This window comes from Salmo salar, chromosome ssa11 (assembly GCF_905237065.1).
Source record: "Salmo salar chromosome ssa11, Ssal_v3.1, whole genome shotgun sequence".
NCBI lineage: Eukaryota > Metazoa > Chordata > Actinopteri > Salmoniformes > Salmonidae > Salmo > Salmo salar.
The window spans coordinates 35,205,850-35,222,149 of record NC_059452.1 but is presented as its reverse complement, the minus strand read 5'-3'; the positions used below and the strand labels follow the sequence as shown (position 1 = coordinate 35,222,149).

The following is a 16,300-nucleotide window of genomic DNA, read 5'->3' as shown; positions in this document are numbered from 1 at the left end:
GATATAAATATGAACTTGATAGAACAAAAAATGCATGTATTGTCTAACATAATGTCCTAGGAGTGTCATCTGATGAAGATTGTCAAAGGTTAGTGTATAATTGTAGCTGGTTTTCTGCTTTTGGTGACGCCTGTCTTTGCATTGAAAATAGCTGTGTGTAATGTTTTGTCAATGTACTGTCCTAACATAATCTAACTTTATGCTTTTGCCGTAAAGCCTCTTTGAAATCGGACAACGTGGTTGGATTAAGGAGATGTTTATCTTTCAAATGGTGTAAAATAGTTGATTGTTTGAAAAATTGAAATTATTAGATTTTTGCTATCTTGTCAAGCAATCCCGTTACCGGGATGAGAACGGGAAGGGGTCCCATAGAGGTTAACCTCTTACATCTAGACGTTCCGCTAGCGGAACACCTGCTCCAATATCCAATGATAGGCGTGGCGCGAATTACAAATTCCTCAAAAATACAAAAACGTCCATTTTTCAAACATATGACTATTTTACAGCATTTTAAAGACAAGACTCTCCTTTATCTAACCACACTGTCCGATTTCAAAAAGGCTTTACAGCGAAAGCAAAACATTAGATTATGTCAGCAGAGTACCCAGCCAGAAATAATCAGACACCCATTTTTCAAGCTAGCATATAATGTCACAAAAAACAAAACCACAGCTAAATGCAGCACTAACCTTTGATGATCTTCATCAGATGACATGCCTAGGACATTATGTTATACAATACATGCATGTTTTGTTCAATCAAGTTCATATTTATATCAAAAAATAGCTTTTTACATTAGCATGTGACGTTCAGAACTAGCATTCCCACCAAACACTTCCGGTGAATTTACTAAATTACTCACGATAAACGTTCACAAAAAACATAACAATTATTTTAAGAATTATAGATACAGAACTCCTTTGTGCAATCGAGGTGTCCGATTTTAAAATAGCTTTTCGGTGAAAGCACATTTTGCAATATTCTGAGTAGATAGCCCAGCCATCACGGCTAGCTATTTTGACACCCAGCAAGTTTAGCCCTGACCAAACTCCGATTTACTATTAGAAAAGTTGGATTACCTTTGGTGTTCTTCATCAGAATGCACTCCCAGAACTTCTACTTCAATAACAAATGTTGGTTTGGTTCAAAATAATCCATAGTTATATCCAAATAGTGGCGTTTTGTTCGTGCGTTCAAGACACTATCCAAGGGTGACGAAGGGTCACGCGCACGACGCATTTCGTGACAAAAAAAATTCGAAATATTCCATTACCGTACTTCGAAGCATGTCAACCGCTGTTTAAAATAAATTTTTATGCCATTTTTCTCGTAAAAAAGCGATAATATTCCGACCGGGAGGGGTGGTTTTCGTTCAAAGACGAAAGAATAAAAACATGGAGTCGACTCGTGCACACGCCTCAGTTTCATAGTACTCTGACCGGCCACTATCCAAACGTGCTACTGTTTTTCAGCCAGAGCCTGCAAAGCCACGATTCAGCTTTTTGCCGCCTTCTGAGAGCCCATGGGAGCCGTAGGAAGTGTCACGTAACAGCAGAGATCCCCTGTATTGGATAGAGATAATCAAGAAGGCCAAGAAATGGTCAGACAGTGTACTTCCTGTACAGAATCTTCTCAGGTTTTGGCCTGCCAAATGAGTTCTGTTATACTCACAGACACCATTCAAACAGTTTTAGAAACTTTGGAGTGTTTTCTATCCAAAGCTAATAATTATATGCATATTCTAGTTTCTGGGCAGGAGTAATAATCAGATGAAATCGGGTACGTTTTTTATCCGGCTGTGAAAATACTGCCCCCTAGCCATAACAGGTTAACTAGCTAGTGTTAGGGTTGAACTGGCTATTTGTTTGCATAGCCTATATAATATAACGGAGAAGCTATGCTACAATATTAAGTAAATAAACTATGGATAAGTCAACTGCTGAAGACAAGAACTACGCCCGGTGACAGGAAGTGCGTCACGAGGATGGGACCAGCCTGCATGCCAGCGATAGGATGAGTAGGTTTAAACCACGCTCATCCTCGCTCTGACAGGCCAGCAATGAGCGGGAACTATCTCTGTCAGAGTATTTAAGGATGAACAAAGGATGTGTCGCTCTCTTCTCTGTCTGCCCTGCGTGGTGTTACAGGGAGAGTGTATATACGAACATCATATTTTCCATTTGTACTATCATTCTATTTACTTAAAGATGAATTAAATAATCATTGCAAAACTAAGTTGCATGGTTTGTTTATATCCTAATACCAGATTCGAATTGACGCGACTTGACACTAGCGATTTTTTGTTGTTGCCATATCAGCTTAGACATGACCAGTCAAAACACCTCTAAACAACATGTGATCAATATACAACGAGCTGAAACGAGTCGCCTACGATTCCCCACATTGCAGCTTCTTGTCATTGTTGCTAGCTATCTGGTCATCCAGAATCACAACAACACACAGACTTCTGCCCCATCGAAGCCAGCTCATTGTTTACGTGACGTTGTCAGCTAGCCCGTCTATGCGACTCATGTCTACGATAGGTATAATACTGGAAGCCACTTGTGGATGTGACAGCTCCAACGCTAGTTCACCTCCGACATCGGCTAAACACGGCAAATTGATTGAATCTAGGCCTGATGCTTTAGACACAATTTAACAATTTCTAATTGGTTTGTAAAAATCTGTTAAGTCATATTCGGGTTGAAGCTTTAGTGAGTTTGAAAGCCTGTGTCAAACATGTCTATGCAACAAGATATCATACACAATGTACGTCTTTTATTTCATACATAAATCAAACGATAAAAACATCAAATACACATTCTAAAATGTACAACAGCATTTGAAATGGTACAGTATACAGGAATTGTACAGTATTCAGTAATAGTCCCGTGTAGCTCAGTTGGTAGAGCATGAAGCTTGCAACGCCATGCTCTGTGGGTGTGATTCCCACAGGGACCAGTACGAAAAAAAAGTATGAAAATGTATGCACTCACTACTGTAAGTCACTCTGAAGTGTCTGCTAAAATGTAAATACAATTACAGTAATTCATTGTTTTACACATTTCTTTATAAAAAAAACCTAAAAGCCTTATACAGTATAAACCATTTTTTTGTGAGGAAGTTTGTATCTTAAGTATGAAAAAGTTGATCTGGGTCGTATTCGGTAGGGCACACGACAGAAAACAGAAAAGTTCCAAGTAGTCCCTTCATGTTTCAGTTTGTTTTATTCCATTTGGTGCCTTATAAATACGATCCCCATTTTGAGTGATGCTGTTTCTTTATCAACCAGCTCATACTATTCAGGTGACCAATTCACTTCCAAAAAACAGTGGTTCAATCAGAGAGTTATCGACTAACATGTGTAGTCGTAAAAAGTACTGTACTTTACAACAATGCAGCATTACAATAAAAAATATACATGTTACATACTGTATGTAGTTCTTTTAATAAAAAAAGACAACTTTAAAATACTGTATATATCGTATGAAAATCAAGTCTACCCTTTGCGGGGTAAAATTGATGGGAGGAATAGTGTGTGTTCCAGGGTTGGGATCAATTCCATTTCAATTCAGTGGATTCAGGAACGCATTGAGGGAAATGGAATTGACCCCCAACCCTGGTGAAGGCCTATTCATTCTTTCTTTTCATTCAGACACAGACATTAGCTAGTTTGTAAATGTACAGCGGATGAGGAAGTGGTGGGTTCCACGCAGGGTTCCTCTCCAGGTTCCACTCTTCAGGTTCTCTACTAGGATTCTCAACCGGTCATCAGACAGGTTCTGCAGCAGAACTGACGGAACAGCTTCTTCTCACACAGCCGGTTGGACTTTACCATCTCACAAAACACCTCGTCGGCTAGAGGGAGAGAGAGAGACTTCATAGATTATACACACAGCCGGTTGGACTTTACCATCTCACAAAACACCTCGTCGGCTAGAGGGAGAGAGAGAGAGAGACAGAGACAGAGAGACAGAGAGAGACAGAGAAAGAGACAGAGACTTCATAGATTATACACACAGCTGTCCTCTCCCACTCTTTCCTCCCTTCCCCTATACAAACTTTCTGTGCCAATCCTTTACTACTACACAACCCCCCCCTTTCCCAGTCATCCTCCAAAAATGCCCTCTCCTCCTCTTTCTCCACTCTCAGCCCCCTCCCTTCTGCCCTCCTCATACCCTCTCCTTGTCCCCTCCTCTCCTAGATCTACTTCTCTACTACACCCTTTCTCCATATCCATCAATTCTACCCTTTCCGTGCCCTCTCCTCCTCTTCCCCACATCCGTTCTCACTTTGCTATGACCCCTCTACTCTGGTAGAATATTCTTTCTAGTCCGGTGGTGGAATTGGGTCACTGTAGAGTGGGTCACTGTAGAGAATCCCTGGTGCATAGAGAGAAGCCTGTTAACCACAGAGAGGTCCCCAGACCAATCCTGTTCCCTGTTATACCAAAGCTCCCATGGAGGTGTGAGGCCCTGGTGAGGCCATACAAAGGCACTGTTTACTCAAAGCAACATTATGGCTGCTCGGCCAATACTTTCAGTGCGTCCCAATTGGCACTATTCACTATGTTGTGCACTACTTTTGACCAGGGCCCATAGCCTTTCCCTCCCTCCCTCCCTCCCTCCCTCCCTCCCTCCCTCCCTCCCTCCCTCCCTCCCTCCCTCCCTCCCTCCTCCTCCTCCCTCCCTCCCATAGCTCACAGGCTGCTACAGCCATGGGCCCTAGTTGCTCTTTCAAACCCAAATCACATCCCTTCCTCTCACATCCTGCGGCACGCAATTGAGAAACACCCCTGGAGATCTGAGCGAGCGAGCACCCCGCGGGGCCCAACAACTGAAAGTAACTAAAACTTACAGTGAGAGAATCTGAACGTGAAACATTTCCTAAAGGCACAAACGTAGGGGTGTTTCTTTAAAAAAAAAGTATTGGGGAACGAGCTACGAAGTTTGCAGAAGGCAGCAGACCTGTGTTCAAATACTATTTGAAATAATATAAAATACTTTATCTGTGCTTGATTGAGCTTGCCTGGTGTAATCGGCCAATAGAATAGTCCCAAAACTGTAAACACTGACCATCTGGCACTCCGAGCAGGCAAGAGCAAAAGCTGAAAGTTTTTTTGTTGAGATTTCTAATTGTATTTGAACCCAAGTCTGGAAAGCAGTGTGTCTATTCCTATATCCAATAACTTGCTGAGTGCATCCAATTGGACGAATCCGCCCCTGTAAAAACAGAATAAACAAACATTTCACAAGATGTCTCAATAGCCACCTACAGTATGTGAAACATCCAACATTACAGCTCTATATCCCCGGATAGTGGCTTAGTAAGGCTTAGCAAGATAGAGCTAGACTCTTCTCATTCATTCTTTACCTCACCTTTTTGGATGGGCCGTTAGGGTTGTAGAATGCAGAAAGCGGCAGGTTAGACAGAAAGCGGGCCAACATGGCAACCTCATAAACATGGCAACCTCCCAACCCCGCCACTCTCTGTTAGCACCCCGCGCCAATCTGTTCTGCATTCACACAATTCATTCACACAATTCAATCACACAAGTCTCCTGTATTGTCATCCCACCAGAGAAAGAACTGTTGGGGTATGTGTCACCACCGCTATTTGTGTGTGTGTGTGTCTGAAAGTGTGAGTGTGTATTTCAGGCCTTTTGAGTGACCCTCAACAAGCTTTCATACACTCACCATTGTTACAGGTGGCGTTCACGATGCACGTCCTGCTGACGAGGTTGTAGCTGTCTTTGCACTTGACGCAGGTCGTCCCGGGGCCGTCGCAACTCAGGCAATTCTCCTCACACCTGGACACCGCACCCACACATTAAGATGGAGGCACAAAAGAGAATGAGAGAGAATGAAAAGAAAGAAAGAGTATGGAATACGTCCAGAAAACAAGGTGGGCCTTTTTCCCCCCAGAGAGATGTAGAAAGAGAGAGAGAGAGAGGAGGTTGAGAGGGAGAAAGAGAGACAGAGGGGTAGAGAAAGAGAGAGGGGGGAGGTTGAGATAGAGAAAGAGAATGTATTGGATAATGAACAGGGACAAGAAGAAAATGATGTTATAAATATTTATGGAAGGGTCTGACCTAGTGGGTGATGGGACAGAGTCTGACCTAGTGGATGATGGGACAGAGTCTGACCTAGTGGGTGATGGGACAGAGTCTGACCTAGTGGATGATGGGACAGAGTCTGACCTAGTGGATGATGGGACAGAGTCTGACCTAGTGGGTGATGGGACAGAGTCTGACCTAGTGGATGATGGGACAGAGTCTGACCTAGTGGATGATGGGACAGAGTCTGACCTAGTGGGTGATGGGACAGAGTCTGACCTAGTGGGTGATGGGACAGGGTCTGACCTAGTGGATGATGGGACAGGGTCTGACCTAGTGGGTGATGGGACAGAGTCTGACCTAGTGGGTGATGGGACAGAGTCTGACCTAGTGGATGATGGGACAGAGTCTGACCTAGTGGATGATGGGACAGAGTCTGACCTAGTGGGTGATGGGACAGAGTCTGACCTAGTGGGTGATGGGACAGGGTCTGACCTAGTGGGTGATGGGACAGAGTCTGACCTAGTGGGTGATGGGACAGAGTCTGACCTAGTGGATGATGGGACAGAGTCTGACCTAGTGGATGATGGGACAGGGGTGAGAGAGTGGATGATGGGACAGGGGGAGAGAGAGTGACATGGCTCAACAAGAACTGTAACAATGTAAAGCAATAGAAAGAGAAAGAGGTGATAGACAGAGAGAGAGTGAGTGGTCACAAGATAGACTAAATGGATTTAAACTGGCCATGCTGATTAGGATTAGTTCTTTGCGATATGATTAGGTTTCTCTTCATTTTTTTTAAACCGGTGGCCTTCAATAGTAGATCGAAATAGAACAACATAATATTTGATGTTTCTGCATGCCAATAATAAAGCCTTCTTTTTCAGACGCTCATATGACGTGATATATACTGTAAACAGGTTCTCCCCCCTCTCTCTGTCGCTCCTTCTCTTGTAATTAAAATCTTTCCTTGCCCTGTTACCCATGGGTCATAGCCTTTGCAGCTATTTTATTGCCTTCTAGCACCGTGGCCACAAGCAACCCACACCCCTTCTCTTCCTCTTCCTGACTATCTTCCCCCTGCCATTTCCAGCTCCTGCCCCAAACCGGAGAGAGTAAACAAGAAAGAGAAACTGAGAGGGAAGAAAAGATAGAGGGAGTGAGAGAGGAAGAGAAATAGAGTGAGGGGGGAGACAGACAGAGAGAGAGAGAGAGAGAGAGAGAGAGAGAGAGAGAGAGAGAGAGAGAGAGAGAGAGAGAGAGAGAGAGACAATGACATAGAGAAAGAACTAAAGGAGAATCCATCCCTGGTGCCGTCGCAAAACCATGACCTTCTATCAGAGCCTCTATTTGGTTCTGACATCTCCCATAAACCACTGGACTGATTTATAAAAATCCCTGTGCGCCAAAAACAGCTTTCTCTCTCCCCACTCCTCAGTGGAGATAGAGAACGAGAGAGATTGAGAAAGCGAGTGCCCCTCGCCACCCCGCGCTCAGCCATTACGGTGAGCTAAAAGGATGTTGATGCTGCCATTAAATTCTCGGCGTCGGTGCAGGTGAGATTTACACCCTCAGTCAGTCCTGTTGATCCTGTTTGACTGCACAATGCCATCTGATTTAAAGACAATTATGGAGATGACAAAGAATAATGAGTGGAGCAGAGGGACAACAGACAGAAGGATATAGTGGAGCAGAGGGAGAAGAGACAGAAGGATATAGTGGAGCAGAGAGACAACAGACAGAAGGATATAGTGGAGCAGAGGGACAACAGACAGAAGGATATAGTGGAGCAGAGGGACAACAGACAGAACGATATAGTGGAGCAGAGGGACAACAGACAGAAGGATATAGTGGAGCAGAGAGACAACAGACAGAAGGATATAGTGGAGCAGAGGGACAACAGACAGAAGGATATAGTGGAGCAGAGGGACAACAGAAAGAAGGATATAGTGGAGCAGAGGGACAACAGACAGAAGGATATAGTGGAGCAGAGGGACAACAGACAGAAGGATATAGTGGAGCAGAGGGAGAACAGACAGAAGGATATAGTGGAGCAGAGGGACAACAGACAGAAGGATATAGTGGAGCAGAGAGACAACAGACAGAAGGATATAGTGGAGCAGAGGGACAACAGACAGAAGGATATAGTGGAGCAGAGGGACAACAGACAGAAGGATATAGTGGAGCAGAGGGAGAACAGACAGAAGGATATAGTGGAGCAGAGAGACAACAGACAGAAGGATATAGTGGAGCAGAGGGACAACAGACAGAAGGATATAGTGGAGCAGAGGGACAACAGACAGAAGGATATAGTGGAGCAGAGGGACAACAGACAGAAGGATATAGTGGAGCAGAGGGACAACAGACAGAAGGATATAGTGGAGCAGAGGGAGAACAGACAGAAGGATATAGTGGAGCAGAGGGACAACAGACAGAAGGATATAGTGGAGCAGAGGGAGAACAGACAGAAGGATATAGTGGAGCAGAGGGACAACAGACAGAAGGATATAGTGGAGCAGAGAGACAACAGACAGAAGGATATAGTGGAGCAGAGAGAGAACATACAGAAGGATATAGTGGAGCAGAGGGACAACAGACAGAAGGATATAGTGGAGCAGAGGGAGAACAGACAGAAGGATATAGTGGAGCAGAGGGAGAAGAGACAGAAGGATATAGTGGAGCAGAGGGAGAACAGACAGAAGGATATAGTGGAGCAGAGGGACAACAGACAGAAGGATATAGTGGAGCAGAGGGAGAACAGACAGAAGGATATAGTGGAGCAGAGGGACAACAGACAGAAGGATATAGTGGAGCAGAGGGACAACAGACAGAAGGATATAGTGGAGCAGAGGGACAACAGACAGAAGGATATAGTGGAGCAGAGGGAGAAGAGACAGAAGGATATAGTGGAGCAGAGGGACAACAGACAGAAGGATATAGTGGAGCAGAGGGACAACAGACAGAAGGATATAGTGGAGCAGAGAGACAACAGACAGAAGGATATAGTGGAGCAGAGGGACAACAGACAGAAGGATATAGTGGAGCAGAGAGACAATAGACAGAAGGATATAGTGGAGCAGAGGGACAACAGACAGAAGGATATAGTGGAGCAGAGGGACAACAGACAGAAGGATATAGTGGAGCAGAGAGACAACAGACAGAAGGATATAGTGGAGCAGAGGGAGAACAGACAGAAGGATATAGTGGAGCAGAGGGACAACAGACAGAAGGATATAGTGGAGCAGAGGGAGAAGAGACAGAAGGATATAGTGGAGCAGAGGGACAACAGACAGAAGGATATAGTGGAGCAGAGAGACAACAGACAGAAGGATATAGTGGTGCAGAGAGACAACAGACAGAAGGATATAGTGGAGCAGAGGGACAACAGACAGAAGGATATAGTGGAGCAGAGGGACAACAGACAGAACGATATAGTGGAGCAGAGGGACAACAGACAGAAGGATATAGTGGAGCAGAGGGACAACAGACAGAAGGATATAGTGGAGCAGAGGGACAACAGACAGAAGGATATAGTGGAGCAGAGGGACAACAGACAGAAGGATATAGTGGAGCAGAGGGACAACAGACAGAAGGATATAGTGGAGCAGAGAGACAACAGACAGAAGGATATAGTGGAGCAGAGGGACAACAGACAGAACGATATAGTGGAGCATAGAGACAACAGACAGAAGGATATAGTGGAGCAGAGGGAGAACAGACAGAAGGATATAGTGGAGCAGAGGGACAACAGACAGAAGGATATAGTGGAGCAGAGGGACAACAGACAGAAGGATATAGTGGAGCAGAGGGACAACAGACAGAAGGATATAGTGGAGCAGAGAGACAACAGACAGAAGGATATAGTGGAGCAGAGGGAGAACAGACAGAAGGATATAGTGGAGCAGAGGGACAACAGACAGAAGGATATAGTGGAGCAGAGGGAGAAGAGACAGAAGGATATAGTGGAGCAGAGGGACAACAGACAGAAGGATATAGTGGAGCAGAGAGACAACAGACAGAAGGATATAGTGGTGCAGAGAGACAACAGACAGAAGGATATAGTGGAGCAGAGGGACAACAGACAGAAGGATATAGTGGAGCAGAGGGACAACAGACAGAAGGATATAGTGGAGCAGAGGGACAACAGACAGAAGGATATAGTGGAGCAGAGGGACAACAGACAGAAGGATATAGTGGAGCAGAGGGACAACAGACAGAAGGATATAGTGGAGCAGAGAGACAACAGACAGAAGGATATAGTGGAGCAGAGGGACAACAGACAGAAGGATATAGTGGAGCAGAGAGACAACAGACAGAAGGATATAGTGGAGCAGAGGGACAACAGACAGAACGATATAGTGGAGCAGAGAGACAACAGACAGAAGGATATAGTGGAGCAGAGGGAGAACAGACAGAAGGATATAGTGGAGCAGAGGGACAACAGACAGAAGGATATAGTGGAGCAGAGGGAGAACAGACAGAAGGATATAGTGGAGCAGAGAGACAACAGACAGAAGGATATAGTGGAGCAGAGGGACAACAGACAGAAGGATATAGTGGAGCAGAGGGACAACAGACAGAAGGATATAGTGGAGCAGAGAGACAATAGACAGAAGGATATAGTGGAGCAGAGGGACAACAGACAGAAGGATATAGTGGAGCAGAGGGACAACAGACAGAAGGATATAGTGGAGCAGAGAGACAATAGACAGAAGGATATAGTGGAGCAGAGGGACAACAGACAGAAGGATATAGTGGAGCAGAGGGACAACAGACAGAAGGATATAGTGGAGCAGAGGGACAACAGACAGAAGGATATAGTGGAGCTGTGTTTTTTTTTACAACAGCAGCCACAACTGGCCCGTCCGACGACGACGCAACTTCGGCAGCTGCGTCAGGTCCTGATCGACCCGCACTGCGTTCCTGTGATCGTCCTCAAGACCGGTGTGCTAGTTCAGCGCGTCGGGGAGGTATTGTCACGGATCCCTCTGGAACTTTCATTGCGTAACCTGGCCCCTTTGTGCCCGGGTTTGTTGTCTAAAGCTAGGCGTTTGGAAGAAATTATTTGAGAGAGAGCGCAAGAGAGAGAGAGACATACCAATTAATGAGACCCAGATGGTCGATGGTACTGACCCTCAGTCAGTCAATCTCCAACAGAAGAAAGGTGAAAGAGAGGTGAGAGAGAAGGGAGGGAGAAGGGACAGAGAGGAGAGAGAGAAGGGAGGGAGAGAGAAGGGAGGGAGAAGGGAGAGAGGAGAGAGAGAAGGAAGAGAGGGCAGGGAAAGAAGGGAGAGAGAGAAGGGAGGGAGAAGGGAGAGAGGAGAGAGAGAAGGGAGGGAGAAGGGAGGGAGAAGGGACACAGAGGAGAGAGAGAAGGGAGGGAGAGAGAAGGGAGGGAGAAGGGAGAGAGGAGAGAGAGAAGGAAGAGAGGGCAGGGAAAGAAGGGAGAGAGAGAAGGGAGAGCGAGACAAGTGGAAATAGAAAATGAAAGTGAAAATAAACAGAGAGAGGGTAAGAGGAGCGCTGATGTTGAAGGTAGTTCAGAGATTTCTTTAAGAGAAGCGCTGATGTTGAAGGTAGTTCAGAGATTTCTTTAAGAGAAGCGCTGATGTTGAAGGTAGTTCAGAGATTTCTTTAAGAGAAGCGCTGATGTTGAAGGTAGTTCAGAGATTTTTTTAAGAGAAGCACTGATGTTGAAGGTAGTTCAGAGATTTCTTTAAGAGAAGCGCTGATGTTGAAGGTAGTTCAGAGATTTCTTTAAGAGAAGCGCTGATGTTGAAGGTAGTTCAGAGATTTTTTTAAGAGAAGCGCTGATGTTGAAGGTAGTTCAGAGATTTCTTTAAGAGAAGCGCTGATGTTGAAGGTAGTTCAGAGATTTTTTTAAGAGAAGCGCTGATGTTGAAGGTAGTTCAGAGATTTCTTTAAGAGAAGCGCTGATGTTGAAGGTAGTTCAGAGATTTCTTTAAGAGAAGCGCTGATGTTGAAGGTAGTTCAGAGATTTTTTTAAGAGAAGCGCTGATGTTGAAGGTAGTTCAGAGATTTCTTTAAGAGAAGCACTGATGTTGAAGATGGTTCAGAGATTTCTTTAAGAGAAGCGCTGATGTTGAAGGTAGTTCAGAGATTTTTTTAAGAGAAGCGCTGATGTTGAAGGTAGTTCAGAGATTTCTTTAAGAGAAGCGCTGATGTTGAAGGTAGTTCAGAGATTTCTTTAAGAGAAGCGCTGATGTTGAAGATGGTTCAGAGATTTCTTTAAGAGAAGCGCTGATGTTGAAGGGAATTCAGAGATTACTTTAAGAGAAGCGCTGATGTTGAAGGATGGTTCAGAGATTTCTTTAAGAGGAGCGCTGATGTTGAAGGTAGTTCAGAGATTTCTTTAAGAGGAGCACTGATGTTGAAGGTAGTTCAGAGATTTCTTCACAACTTAATCCCACATGAATAGGAAAGATTGGCACCATCTAATTCTATCTAGTTAGAGGCTGCTGATCTTTGCCACAGAGGGTTCAGAATATGAACTCAGCTGGAGTTTAGATTACTTTTAAGAGAAGTAGATGAATAACTTGGAGTTTAACGAAGCCTTAATTGTGTTTTTATAACTGACAACTGATTTTCTGGAAATTAAGCCTTGTCTTGGACTAAAAAGCAATGGAAATTCTGTATGGAAAACTGACCCTGAATTTCCTGTTTGGCACTTTTCACCCTACAGAGCAAAGCCAAGCCAAGTTGTACTGTAGCCTGGTTACACATCCACCATACTTGGATCCACCGGAACAGTGCTGGACAGGACAATGTGAAAAGAAAAGATCCAAATATCCAGTGCAGTACAGTTTGGGTTGGCCCAATAGTATGAGAAGGGTACTGTATATCTCTTAAAATTATATGGCCAGATTAATGCAGGGTCTGAAGCTCCTGGCCCAGGCCCGAATGGGGCTCCAGAGGCAAAAAGAAAAAAGAAGGAAATAGAATCTTGTCCTCTAGCCGGCTTTCTCTCTCTGTCAAACCGTCTGGTTTCACAGCGCCTAAAAAAGGGACTTGAATGGAAGCCTATGGCAGGTGCAGGAAAATCTCCCGCTCGATTTTCAGCATATAGCATAACGTTTAGAATTTCTGCCCTACAGTTAAGATTTAAAAGGGCAGGCTTTGAAATCCATAGTGTTTCCAGGGTCTACAAGCTTTAGTGATTGTCCCGGGTAGCTCAGTTAGTAGAGTGTGGCACTTGCAATGCCAAGGTTGTGGGTTCAATTCCCAAAAGGGACCAGATTGCAGAATGTATGGACTCAATACTGTAAGTCACTCTGGCTAACAGTGTCTGCTAAATGACTGAAATGCAATTAAGCCTGATGATGGGGTCACTCACTTGTGACACATCCCCTGGTGGTAGCCAGCATCCTCTGTTGAGTAGTATCCTGGGGCACAGGTCTGAACACACCTCCACTCTTGCTGCAGGTGATCTCTGGCACACTGGATACACTCCTCCTTACCTGGACCTGCAACAACACACAGCAACAGTTCCAAACAGAAAAGGACTGGTCCATCTTTAGCCCAGTGGGGTGAGTTGTTTCATTATTTGGCTAATAATAGGTCCTCAAGGAAACAAATTGTCTGGTGTGTAAGAAATTCCTGGGCCGATTTCTGGTCCCAGTCCGTTCCTGGTTCAAAGTACTTTAACTTGTTATGGATAGGGGGCAGTATTTTCACGGACGGATAAAAAAACGTACCCGATTTAAACTGATTATTACTCCTGCCCAAAAACTAGAATATGCATATAATTATTAGCTTTGGATAGAAAACACTCCAAAGTTTCTAAAACTGTTTGAATGGTGTCTGTGAGTATAACAGAACTCATTTGGCAGGCCAAAACCTGAGAAGATTCCAAACAGGAAGCGCCCTCTCTGACCATTTCTTGGCCTTCTTGATCATCTCTATCCAAAACAGGGGATCTCTGCTGTAACGTGACATTTTCTAACGCTCCCATGGGCTCTCAGAAGGCGCCAGAACGTTGAATGATGACTTTGCAGGCCATGGCTGAAAAACAGTAGCGCATTTGGTAAGTGGTCGATCTGAGAACAATGAGACTGTCGCGCGCGTGCACGAGACGACTCCATATTTTCATTTTCAGTCTTTCAACAAAAACAACAACTCCCGGTCGGAATATTATCGCTTTTTTACAAGAAAAATCGCATAAAATGTGATTTTAAACAGCGTTTGACATGCTTCGAAGTACGGTAATGGAATATTTAGAATTTTTTGGTCACGAAACACGCCGGGCGCGTCACCCTTCATTACCCTTCGGATAGTGTCTTGAACGCACAACAAAACGCCGCTATTTGGATATAACTATGGATTATTTGGAACCAAACCAACATTTGTTATTGAAGTAGAAGTCCTGGGAGTGCATTCTGACGAAGAACAGCAAAGGTAATCCAATTTTTCTTATAGTAAATCTGAGTTTGGTGAGTACCAAACTTGGTGGGTGTCAAAATAGCTAGCCTGTGATGGCCGAGCTATCTACTCAGAATATTGCAAAATGTGCTTTCGCCGAAAAGCTATTTTAAAATCTGACACCGCGATTGCATAAAGGAGTTCTGTATCTATAATTCTTAAAATAATTGTTATGTTTTTTGGGAACGTTTATCGTGAGTAATTTAGTAAATTCACCGGAAGTGTTCGGTGGGAATGCTAGTTCTGAACGTCACATGCTAATGTAAAAAGCTGGTTTTTGATATAAATAGGAACTTGATTGAACAAAACATGCATGTATTGTATAACATAATGTCCTAGGAGTGTCATCTGATGAAGATCATCAAAGGTTAGTGCTGCATTTAGCTGTGTTTTTGTTTTGTGACATTATATGCTAGCTTGAAAAATGGGTGTCTGATTATTTCTGGCTGGGTACTCTGCTGACATAATCTAATGTTTTGCTTTCGCTGTAAAGCCTTTTTGAAATCGGACAGTGTGGTTAGATAAAGGAGAGTCTTGTCTTTAAAATGGTGTAAAATAGTCATATGTTTGAAAAATTGAAGTTTTCGGATTTTCGAGGAGTTTGTATTTCGCGCCACGCCTATCATTGGATATTGGAGCAGGTGTTCTGCTAGCGGAACGTCTACATGTAAGAGGTTTTAAACGGCTGTCCCCTGAACATGCGGTGGTGCGTAGACCAAAAGTAAAACATCAAATGCAAAAGGCGTCCGACCGCACTCAAAATGATGATACCTTTCCTAATCCCAATTGCCAATAACAACATATAAGAAATTGATACAATTTATTTGGAATTGAAGCCAGATACATGCCTTTAGGAAAATGTCTGGCTTGTTTTGGGGATGAACAATCCCTTTAATGTACCCTCTCTTTCTCATTACAATCAGTGCCAGGGCATTGGTTGAGAGGTGAACCACTAATTCTGCTCCTCTACTACAGCAATAAGCATCTTTCTCTACTGGCTGTTTTGAGGCTAAGTTCACTTGTTCCACAGACACGCACACAGTCACGCACACATGCGCACACACACAATCTAATCCCTCAGCTTTCTCTCCCCACAGCACGTCTGGCTCTGTCTGTCAATACTACTGGCTCAGGGCAACGCCAGAGCTTCACCAGCTAAATGTCAACTGCGTCCGACGGCCTAACCCCAGGACACAGCACTCATAATTAGGGGCCGATTTAATTAATGTAAATCAATGAGCGAATTGACTTAAATCTGACACCCATGTAGATCACAGACGTGAGATGTCGACGCAGTGCCGAAAGGAATGATCACGATAGGCAGAACTGGCAAGCAACCTTTCAGTTTTCATTCGTTGTGAAATTATGGTATTTTCATGTCTTCGGACCATAGCACAGGTTCCAACCCAAGTGCCAGTGCCGTTTAGCAAACTCCAGACATTTATATTTGTTGGAGGACATGAAAATAGAGCTCTTTGACCACGCACACAAGTGTCTCTGCCAGGAGGCTGAACCTTGGCCAAATGACAGTGCCTTCAGAAAGTATAAACCTCTTGACTTATTCCACATTTTGTAGCCTGAAATCAAAATTGATTAAATAGATTTTTTTCTCACCCATCTACACACAATACCCCATAATAACAAAGTGAAAATATGATTTTAGACATTTTTGCAAATGTATTAAATTAAATACATAAATATCTAATTTGCATAAGTTCTCACACCCCTGAGTCAATACTATGTAGAAGCACCTTTGGCGGCGATTACAGCTTTGAGTGGTCTTGGGTATGTTTGTATCAGCTTTAC

General features: G+C 44.1%; 1 protein-coding gene across 4 annotated transcripts in view; it reads right to left on the bottom strand.

Moving 5' to 3' along the window:
* Positions 1-2,758: 2,758 nt before the first annotated feature.
* LOC106590834 (proprotein convertase subtilisin/kexin type 6) overlaps positions 2,759-16,300 on the bottom strand; it is an 85,859-nt gene continuing 72,317 nt past the window's right edge. For all 4 annotated transcript variants that reach the window (XM_045689431.1, XM_045689432.1, XM_045689433.1 and 1 more), the window contains exons 19-21: positions 13,410-13,539; positions 5,697-5,809; positions 2,759-3,858 (exon numbers count right to left, since the gene is read on the bottom strand). In XM_045689431.1, the coding sequence (XP_045545387.1) occupies positions 3,761-3,858; positions 5,697-5,809; positions 13,410-13,539 (341 nt within the window). In that variant the 3' untranslated portion in view covers positions 2,759-3,760. The remainder of the gene's footprint in view (positions 3,859-5,696; positions 5,810-13,409; positions 13,540-16,300) is intronic.